Below are 10,413 nucleotides of genomic sequence, written 5' to 3'. Positions count from 1 at the left end.
GCTGTCAATCACTAAATCTGTTAGTCTCGTGGTGAAGACTGTGAAAATGTGGTCGAGGTGACTCAAAAAATTTATATCTTGAAGTATTTTGTCTTGGGCTACCTGTGTCAAGCCAGACACAGGTAGCCCAAAACAGACACAGGTAGCCCAAGACAAAATACTTCTTCGTCGAAAAAAAAATCTAAGAGAGTTTCAAAAAAGGGAAAAAAATTAAATTTTTTCACTCTCGAGAAAATCACCCTGTCAAATTTTCGTGAAAAAAATTTAAGGTACGTAAACATGAGTTTTTTAAAAGCGGGAAATTGTTTGATTTTTTTCCGTCTCACTTTCTTCATTTTCAGGCTTTTTAGAAGACACGTGTTTTTAAAACTTTTTTTACTTGTGCTTTTTTTTAATTTTTAGGTACTTTTGAACGCGATAATTTTTTTTTGGTTTTTTTATTTCAAATTTTTTTTTCAATTCACAGTCTTTCGCAAAGGCCGAAAAGTCTTTTAACTGTTTTAAACATTCCAAATCACACCGAGATTTCAGGCTGATTTTGTTGCATTGCCAGGAGTTGAAACGTTTGTCCTCGGATTGAGAGACGAACGTCTTAACCACTAGACCATCGCGTCATTTGTCGAAAGCTATTGTTCTCTATTTGACCTAATCCTTTCGATGAATTTTAAATTAAATAGTAATTTCGGTGGGAAAAATCGAACCTTTCCCATGCAGGATTCGAACCTACCCTTACAACCTGGTAGGCCGTAGCTTTAACCACTGGGCCATAGGATTGGTTGTTGATATATATGTTATTGAGGTAGCGCAGTGGTTAAGGCTTCGGCCTACCAGGTTGTAAGGGTAGGTTCGAATTCTGCATGGGAAAGGTTCGATTTTTCCCACCGAAATTACTATTTAATTTAAAAATCATCGAAAGGATTAGGTCAAATAGAGAACAATAGCTTCCGACAAATGACGCGGTGGTCTAGTGGTTAAGACGTTCGTCTCTCAATCCGAGGACAAACGTTTCAACCCCTGGCAATGCAACAAAATTAGCCTGAAAAATCTCGGCGCGATTTGGAATGTTTAAAACAGTTAAAAGACTTTTCGGCCTTTGCGAAAGACGGTGAATTGAAAAAAATTTGAAATAAAAAAACCAAAAGAAAAATTATCGTGTTAAAAAGTACCTGAAAATTAAAAAAAAGCACAATAAAAAAAGTTTTAAAAACACGTGTCTTCTAAAACGCCTGAAAATGAAGAAAGTCAGACGGAAAAAAATCAAACAATTTCCCGCTTTTAAAAAACTCATATCTACGTACCTTAATTTTTTTTCACGAAAATTTGACAGGGTGATTTTCTCGAGAGTGAAAAAATTTAATTTTTTTCACTTTTTTGAAATTCTCTTAGATTTTTTTTCCACGAAGAAGTATTTTGTCTTGGGCTACCTGTGTCAAGCCAGACACAGGTAGCCCAAGACAGACACAGGTAGCCCAAGACAAAATACTTCTTCGTCGAAAAAAAAATCTAAGAGAATTTCAAAAAAGGGGAAAAAATTAAATTTTTTCACTCTCGAGAAAATCACCCTGTCAAATTTTCGTGAAAAAAATTTAAGGTACGTAAACATGAGTTTTTTAAAAGCGGGAAATTGTTTGATTTTTTCCGTCTCACTTTCTTCATTTTCAGGCTTTTTAGAAGACACGTGTTTTTAAAACTTTTTTTACTTGTGCTTTTTTTTTAATTTTTAGGTACTTTTGAACGCGATAATTTTTTTTTTGTTTTTTTATTTCAATTTTTTTTTTCAATTCACAGTCTTTCGCAAAGGCCGAAAAGTCTTTTAACTGTTTTAAACATTCCAAATCATAACCGAGATTTCAGGCTAATTTTGTTGCATTGCCAGGAGTTGAAACGTTTGTCCTCGGATTGAGAGACGAACGTCTTAACCACTAGACCATCGCGTCATTTGTCGAAAGCTATTGTTCTCTATTTGACCTAATCCTTTCGATGAATTTTAAATTAAATAGTAATTTCGGTTGGAAAAATCGAACCTTTCCCATGCAGGATTCGAACCTACCCTTACAACCTGGTAGGCCGTAGCTTTAACCACTGGGCCATAGGATTGGTTGTTGATATATATGTTATTGAGGTAGCGCAGTGGTTAAGGCTTCGGCCTACCAGGTTGTAAGGGTAGGTTCGAATCCTGCATGGGAAAGGTTCGATTTTTCCCACCGAAATTACTATTTAATTTAAAATTCATCGAAAGGATTAGGTCAAATAGAGAATAATAGCTTTCGACAAATGACGCGGTGGTCTAGTGGTTAAGACGTTCGTCTCTCAATCCGAGGACAAACGTTTCAACTCCTGGCAATGCAACAAAATTAGCCTGAAAAATCTCGGTGTGATTTGGAATGTTTAAAACAGTTAAAAGACTTTTCGGCCTTTGCGAAAGACGGTGAATTGAAAAAAATTTGAAATAAAAAAACCAAAAAAAAATTATCGCGTTCAAAAGTACCTAAAAATTAAAAAAAAAGCAGAAGTAAAAAAAGTTTTAAAAACACGTGTCTTCTAAAAAGCCTGAAAATAAAGAAAGTTAGACGGAAAAAAATCAAACAATTTCCCGCTTTTAAAAAACTCATGTTTACGTACCTTAATTTTTTTTCACGAAAATTTGACAGGGTGATTTTCTCGAGAGTGAAAAAATTTAATTTTTTCCCCTTTTTTGAAATTCTCTTAGATTTTTTTTTCGACGAAGAAGTATTTTGTCTTGGGCTTCCTGTGTCAAGCCAGACACAGGTCGCCCAAGATAGACACAGGTAGCCCAAGACAAAATACTTCTTCGTCGAAAAAAAAATCTAAGAGAATTTCAAAAAAGTGAAAAAAATTAAATTTTTTCACTCTCGAGAAAATCACCCTGTCAAATTTTCGTGAAAAAAAATTAAGGTACGTAAATATGAGTTTTTTAAAAGCGGGAAATTGTTTGATTTTTTTCCGTCTGACTTTCTTCATTTTTAGGCGTTTTAGAAGACACGTGTTTTTAAAACTTTTTTTACTTGTGCTTTTCTTTTAATTTTCAGGTACTTTTTAACACCATAATTTTTCTTTTGGTTTTTTTATTTCAAATTTTTTTCAATTCACAGTCTTTCGCAAAGGCCGAAAAGTCTTTTAACTGTTTTAAACATTCCAAATCACACCGAGATTTTTCAGGCTAATTTTGTTGCATTGCCAGGAGTTGAAACGTTTGTCCTCGGATTGAGAGACGAACGTCTTAACCACTAGACCATCGCGTCATTTGTCGAAAGCTATTGTTCTCTATTTGACCTAATCCTTTCGATGAATTTTAAATTAAATAGTAATTTCGGTGGGAAAAATCGAACCTTTCCCATGCAGGATTCGAACCTACACTTACAACCTGGTAGGCCGTAGCCTTAACCACTGGGCCATAGGATTGGTTGTTGATATATATGTTATTGAAGTAGCGCAGTGGTTAAGGCTTCGGCCTACCAGGTTGTAAGGGTAGGTTCGAATCCTGCATGGGAAAGGTTCGATTTTTCCACCGAAATTACTATTTAATTTAAAATTCATCGAAAGGATTAGGTCAAATAGAGAACAATAGCTTTCGACAAATGACGCGATGGTCTAGTGGTTAAGACGTTCGTCTCTCAATCCGAGGACAAACGTTTCAACTCCTGGCAATGCAACAAAATTAGCCTGAAAAATCTCGGTGTGATTTGGAATGTTTAAAACAGTTAAAAGACTTTTCGGCCTTTGCGAAAGACTGTGAATTGAAAAAAAAATTTGAAATAAAAAAACCAAAAAAAAATTATCGCGTTCAAAAGTACCTAAAAATTAAAAAAAAAGCAGAAGTAAAAAAAGTTTTAAAAACACGTGTCTTCTAAAAAGCCTGAAAATAAAGAAAGTCAGACGGAAAAAAATCAAACAATTTCCCGCTTTTAAAAAACTCATGTTTACGTACCTTAATTTTTTTTCACGAAAATTTGACAGGGTGATTTTCTCGAGAGTGAAAAAATTTAATTTTTTCCCCTTTTTTGAAATTCTCTTAGATTTTTTTTTCGACGAAGAAGTATTTTGTCTTGGGCTACCTGTGTCTGTCTTGGGGCCTGTGTCTGGCTTGACACAGGTAGCCCAAGACAAAATACTTCTTCGTCGAAAAAAAAATCTAAGAGAATTTCAAAAAAGTGAAAAAAATTAAATTTTTTCACTCTCGAGAAAATCACCCTGTCAAATTTTCGTGAAAAAAAATTAAGGTACGTAAATATGAGTTTTTTAAAAGCGGGAAATTGTTTGATTTTTTTCCGTCTGACTTTCTTCATTTTTAGGCGTTTTAGAAGACACGTGTTTTTAAAACTTTTTTTACTTGTGCTTTTCTTTTAATTTTCAGGTACTTTTTAACACCATAATTTTTCTTTTGGTTTTTTTATTTCAAATTTTTTTCAATTCACAGTCTTTCGCAAAGGCCGAAAAGTCTTTTAACTGTTTTAAACATTCCAAATCACACCGAGATTTTTCAGGCTAATTTTGTTGCATTGCCAGGAGTTGAAACGTTTGTCCTCGGATTGAGAGACGAACGTCTTAACCACTAGACCATCGCGTCATTTGTCGAAAGCTATTGTTCTCTATTTGACCTAATCCTTTCGATGAATTTTAAATTAAATAGTAATTTCGGTGGGAAAAATCGAACCTTTCCCATGCAGGATTCGAACCTACCCTTACAACCTGGTAGGCCGTAGCCTTAACCACTGGGCCATAGGATTGGTTGTTGCCTTATTGAGGTAGCGCAGTGGTTAAGGCTTCGGCCTACCAGGTTGTAAGGGTAGGTTCGAATCCTGCATGGGAAAGGTTCGATTTTTCCAACCGAAATTATTATTTAATTTAAAATTCATCGAAAGGATTAGGTCAAATAGAGAACAATAACTTTCGACAAATGACGCGATGGTCTAGTGGTTAAGACGTTCGTCTCTCAATCCGAGGACAAACGTTTCAACTCCTGGCAATGCAACAAAATTAGCCTGAAAAATCTCGGTGTGATTTGGAATGTGTAAAACAGTGAAAAGACTTCTCGGACTTTGTGAAAGACTGTAAATTGAAAAAAATTTGAAATAAAAAAACCAAAAGAAAAATTATCGTGTTAAAAAGTACCTGAAAATTAAAAGAAAAGCACAAGTAAAAAAAGTTTTAAAAACACGTGTCTTCTAAAACGCCTGAAAATGAAGAAAGTCAGACGGAAAAAAATCAAACAATTTCCCGCTTTTAAAAAACTCATATTTACGTACCTTAATTTTTTTTCACGAAAATTTGACAGGGTGATTTTCTTGGGCTACTGTATCGCCATATAGCGCCAATGACAAATAAATTTCATTTATCTAAAAGATGAGAAAAATATATTCTAAAATTGAAAAAAATCAATCTAAGTGAAGTTTAGTCTATATCCCGACTTAATTTTCAGTCTTTTTAGGAGACAGATGCTTTTCAATTTTTTCTTATTTTTTGCTTTTCATTTTTTTAAATTTTTTAGTCAATTTTAAGTACGTTTTTGAAGCCGATTTAATTTGGGGCATTACGGAACAGTAAGGAACACTGCAGCAAATATGCCGTGGCCGAAAGCTGCCACTTTGAAATAATGTTTGAAAAGCGTTTTATTGTGGATTATAAATATTTTATTTTATTTTATTTCAATTATTCATATTTAATGCAACTTAAACGCTTTCAAATTAATTTGGGGCATTATGGAACAGTAAGGAACAAGTATATTTGGCAATTGGCAGTTCTCGGCCACATGAAAAGAAAAAAATATGGTGGCCGAGAGCTGCCAATTAATTTTTGAAAAACGTTTTATTGTGGATGGGAAATATTTTATTTCACATTGATTTTAAATTTTAAAGTCATTTTAGTGCAACTTAAACGCTTCCAAATTAATTTGGGGCATTACGGAACAGTTAGCAACAAGTATACTTGGCAACGTGAATATGGTGGCCGAGAGCTGCCATTTCGAAATAATGTTTGAAAAGCGTTTTATTGTGGATTAGAAATATTTTGTTTCAGATTAATTTTAAATTTTCAAGTTATTTTTAGTACAACTTAAACGCTTTTAAATGAATTTCGAGACATTACGGAACAGTAAGAAACAAGTATATTTGGCAATTGGCAGTTCTCGGCCACGTGAAAAAAAAAATTAAAAATATGGTGGCCGAGAGTTGCCATTTTGAAATAATGTTTGAAAAGCGTTTTATTGTGGCTTAGAAATATTTTATTTTAGATTAATTTTAAATTTTTAATAAAGTCATTTTTGGTCCAACTTTCAAATAAATTTGGGGCATTACGGAACAGTTAGGAACGAGTATATTTGGCCACGTGAGTGCACTGAGTGCGACTGACGGTCGAGATTAAAGATGGCGTCGGAAAGAGAGCGGAAAGATCGTGCATTGGGGTTATCTATGGAAATTAAACTCACAAAAGCTCAAAGAAAAATGGTAAAAAAACAGAATAAAGCCCTTCACACACTTAAGAATAGAGAAAAGGAAGTAGGGGAGATATCTGACGTTCCAACAGCATATTTGTTGGTAAAGAATGGCGGGTTAATGTGCGGAGTGGAAAGACAGGATCTAGTCAATGTCTTTAAGAAATATGGAAAATTAGACGATATAATTATGCTTCCAGGGAAATCATTTAGCTACGTCTTGTTTTGTAATTCTTCAAGTGCTGAGGAAGCAATGGCAAGCCTAAACGGTCAAAAGCTATGCTTTAATCAAAACATTTTTAGGAATTTTTACTTGGCATATTTGAAGAAAAGACCCCATATGGAATTGTGTTTGTCAAATAAGGACTACCCTGCGGGAATGATTCTCATTGAAGAATTTATTAATGAACTCCAAGAGCTTGAACTGCTGCAGCGTTTCTTTAGTTGTGAGGAGGACACAAGCGTAGTAGGTGTAACAGGTATAAATGAGTTTTTACTTTGTTGCCTGCATAGATCAAGACAGATTAGCAGTACCTTTACCTCATTACACTGATTACAGACTCTCTAATACTATATTTTCCATAATTTTAGCTGAACAACAGTTGAAGCATAGATATGTAAAACATTATGGTTATGAATTTTTGTATGGTTCAAATAATGTGGACAAAGACAAGCCATTACCTGATGGAATACCAAGTGAATGTTCATTGGTTGTGAAAAAGCTTGTTTCACTTGATTGTGTGAAGCATGAACCAGATCAACTTACAATTAATGAGTATAAACCTGGGCAAGGTACTGATGTGTACCTCTATTATGGTTTGTTTAAGTAAATACAGCTGAAGAATTGGTTTGTAAATTAGATGAATTAGATAATTTACCAAAAAAATTAATTGTAAATTAGATAAAGCGATAGATCTGGTAGATAAAGAGATATATATACTTATCAGGGCATGTTTTTGTTCTACTTACCCAATGGCATAATAGCACTGTTTTGTTGAAAAAATTCACATTGAATTGTACATAATATACATATAGGAATTCCTCCTCATGTTGACACTCATTCTGCCTTTGAAGATGGCATCACTTGTCTTAGCCTTGGTGCAAAGGTAAAGTAATTCCAAAACCAGTCAATATCTTAATTGTATATAATAATTTGCATAACACTGAGGTCCCCAAAACACTGAGGCCTGCTTCTGCAAAATCCTCAACATTTTTGCCAGCACTCCAAAGCATACATTGAAAAGATGAATATTTGCTTATTCATTATATTATGCCTCCAGGTTGCAATGGATTTTCGTCATCCAGATGGACGCCATGTTTCTATTTTACTACCAAGACGAAGTGTTCTTATAATGACAGGAGAATGTAGATATGAATGGACACATGGGTAAGGCGTTGTGCAAAAGTCAAACCTTAAAAAACAATTGCCTCTCGGTATTACTGTATGGTTCAAATAAGATTATGTTCAGATTGGACCACTATTTTCGTGTACCTATTCCATTCGCTCTAACAGTGAATAACATGTTTCTTAGAATAACCCCTCGCAAGTACGATATCGTGAACGAAGATGACCTAATATCTAATAAAAACAGCAGAACTTGGGATTCATTTTCCTCTAGTCAACAATCAACTAATGAAAACTCCAGTACAGGGGATTCGCTTTTCACTACTCACCAATCGTCCAATGAAAAAGACTCCAATACTGGGCATTTACTCTCAAGCACCCAACACCCATCCAATGCAGTGGCACTTCTTCCTCGGGAGGTTAGGTTATCGCTGACTTTCCGCAAAGTGAGACGCACTCCTTGCGATTGTAAATACCCTTCCAGCTGCGATTCACAGGATTTTGGTCGTCAGTCGAATAAGAATGGTAGAGAGAATGTGCTCCCGCAGTCAGAAGAAGACGCTGTGAATTTAGAAAAAGCACATGTACACAACGTTTATGATAATATAGCGGAGCACTTTAGTGGTACTCGTCACAGCCCATGGCCGAAAATTGCCGAGTTCTTGAACAAACAACCACGCGGTTCAATTGTGGCGGATGTGGGGTGTGGAAATGGTAAATATCTTGGTATTAATGATCAGCTGTTGATGTTCGGTTCAGATCGCAGTCAAAATCTCGCGGCGATTTGCAGAGAACGAGGCTATCACGTCGTTGTTTGTGATATTTTATCCCTGCCTTATAGGTAATTAAATTCTGTGATATATTCTTATGATTGGGTATTTAGGCTACGAAGTAAAAGTAAAGAAATTCACGCGTTGCCTGTAGTCAACAGTCTCAACATTCAGCAGTGTTTTAATTGTGAAAAATGTTCGAAGAAAAACGAGTCTATCATGGTCTTGGTTAAAATCATGCTTGAACTAATAAATCTAATAATTAACTAATTAAATACTTAACTAAGTCTAAGAACTAATTAATGTGTTCTAAAATAATGTACAATAGCGCTGCTGTTGTGCAGGAAGTTTTTTCACTTTAAAATATTCCCGTCAAAGCTCGATCGACATATTCTATTCTCGTCTAACTACATGCATTGTGTCTCTTTAAATTGAGAGATTTGCACTCCTTTCAGATCCGATACTTTTGATGTATGTATATGCATCGCTGTCATTCATCATCTTTCCACCATAACCCGTCGCCTGGCTGCCATTAAAGAACTTGCACGAATCATTAGGCCTGGTGGTCGTATATTGATTTCTGTTTGGGCCTTAGAACAGAGCCTTGGGAAAAGAGGAAATCGGGGGGAACGCCCTCATTCGGGAACGTCCACCTCGATTGACGAAAAAGCATACACCCCAGCTGGAGATGATGGACAAGGATTGGAACAGCCTCGAAGTTCTGAAGTCGCATCCGAGGGGATCAACCCCAGTGTGCAAACTACTGGCGGGACATATTCTGTTATAATGTCAGATATGTTAGATAATTATCAACGTACAGTTTATAAAGATAGACATCGTGTAAACTTTGATAGCGAAGATGCATTCAGTATATCAAAATCTATCTGCACGTCAAGCCACGAAATTGACAGATCTTGTCCAAACGACGCGTCAGAAATACCTTCTCCTTCGTCGGTAACATCAATTAGAAACTCTAACTGCCCAAGCACTGCAGTTGAAACATCATCTTGTGGCGACGGGGAAACCCATCCGCAAAGAGAACAAGAATGTGTATCAAATAACGCAACATCTGAAGAAAATTTACTAAAACTGAAAGTAAACGCATCAAGAAACATGTTCGAACAGCAAGATCTATTAATCCCATGGCATTATCATGGGAATAAGAATTCTTCAAAAAATAGCAAAGAATCGTCTTGTACATCAGATAAAGCTGCGGATGAGAAGGATGATCGAAAAGCGAATTCTGCAGTTGAGAGAAAAGTATTTCAGAGATTTTACCACGTTTTTAAAGAACACGAGTTGACAGATGAGTGCAGTAAAATTGGAAATGTCTCTATCGTTCGCAGCTATTATGACAAGGGGAATTGGTGTGTTGAGCTAGAAAAAGTCAGGGATTATTGATTTTTCTATCAGAATCTTGAATTTTGATCCAGAATTTTTCTTACCCTGGAACTGCCACGGCCTATGTTATAGCGGGATTCTATTTTTCTATTTATAATAAATTATGTTTAAATAAAGTGTATTAATTACTATATTAGGTAGCTGGATGAGGACGTAACATGAACATCTCTCAACCTTGTTTTCGTAACTATTGTGTTGATTTCGGCCTGTTTCAGACGTCGAACTTTTCATGCGCCGAACCTAATGCAAATGAACTAAGGTCTTTGTTTATAAGTTCATTTGCATTCGATTGGGCACATGAAAAGTTCGAAGTCTGAAACGGGCCTAAGCTTCAAACAAATTAAGATGCCAACAGTAGCACAAGTATTACAGTCAAGAAAGGTGATACAGCGGATTGCAACGAGTCTCGCTGGCGGAGGGGCCTCACGTTGGCCTTTCTTGCGTTG

At 35.6% G+C, this 10,413-nt stretch overlaps 1 protein-coding gene across 3 annotated transcripts; it reads left to right on the top strand.

Annotated features, from left to right (window-relative positions):
• Positions 1 to 6,376: 6,376 nt before the first annotated feature.
• Positions 6,377 to 10,385, top strand: LOC114524827 (alkylated DNA repair protein alkB homolog 8-like). 3 transcript variants are annotated; one of them, XM_028546022.1, is made up of 7 exons: positions 6,388 to 6,464; positions 6,755 to 6,930; positions 7,043 to 7,243; positions 7,487 to 7,557; positions 7,732 to 7,838; positions 7,984 to 8,637; positions 9,022 to 10,385. In XM_028546022.1, exons 2-7 carry the CDS (start codon positions 6,792 to 6,794, stop codon positions 9,965 to 9,967), a joined length of 2,118 nt encoding a protein of 705 aa, XP_028401823.1. In that variant the 5' UTR covers positions 6,388 to 6,464; positions 6,755 to 6,791; the 3' UTR covers positions 9,968 to 10,385. The 3 variants fall into 3 exon arrangements, with proteins under 3 accessions (XP_028401822.1, XP_028401821.1, XP_028401823.1); XM_028546021.1 differs by having other exon boundaries at positions 6,377 to 6,921; XM_028546020.1 differs by having other exon boundaries at positions 6,377 to 6,930.
• Positions 10,386 to 10,413: the final 28 nt, after the last annotated feature.

The sequence above is a fragment of the Dendronephthya gigantea genome, unplaced genomic scaffold, assembly GCF_004324835.1.
Source record: "Dendronephthya gigantea isolate DGI-Jeju-01 unplaced genomic scaffold, DenGig_1.0 000032F, whole genome shotgun sequence".
Lineage (NCBI taxonomy): Eukaryota > Metazoa > Cnidaria > Anthozoa > Malacalcyonacea > Nephtheidae > Dendronephthya > Dendronephthya gigantea.
Note: the sequence above shows the minus strand (reverse complement) of the source record. Positions and strands in the feature narration are given on the sequence as shown.

Excerpts from the sequence above, each read along its gene's own strand:
- LOC114524827 (XM_028546020.1), top strand. The coding sequence starts at position 6,384 with ATGGCGTCGGAAAGAGAGCGGAAAGATCGTGCATTGGGGTTATCTATG. Across the intron at positions 6,931-7,042 it reads AAGCGTAGTAGGTGTAACAG|CTGAACAACAGTTGAAGCAT; the intron begins GTATAAATGAGT and ends CCATAATTTTAG. Across the intron at positions 7,839-7,983 it reads AGATATGAATGGACACATGG|AATAACCCCTCGCAAGTACG; the intron begins GTAAGGCGTTGT and ends CATGTTTCTTAG.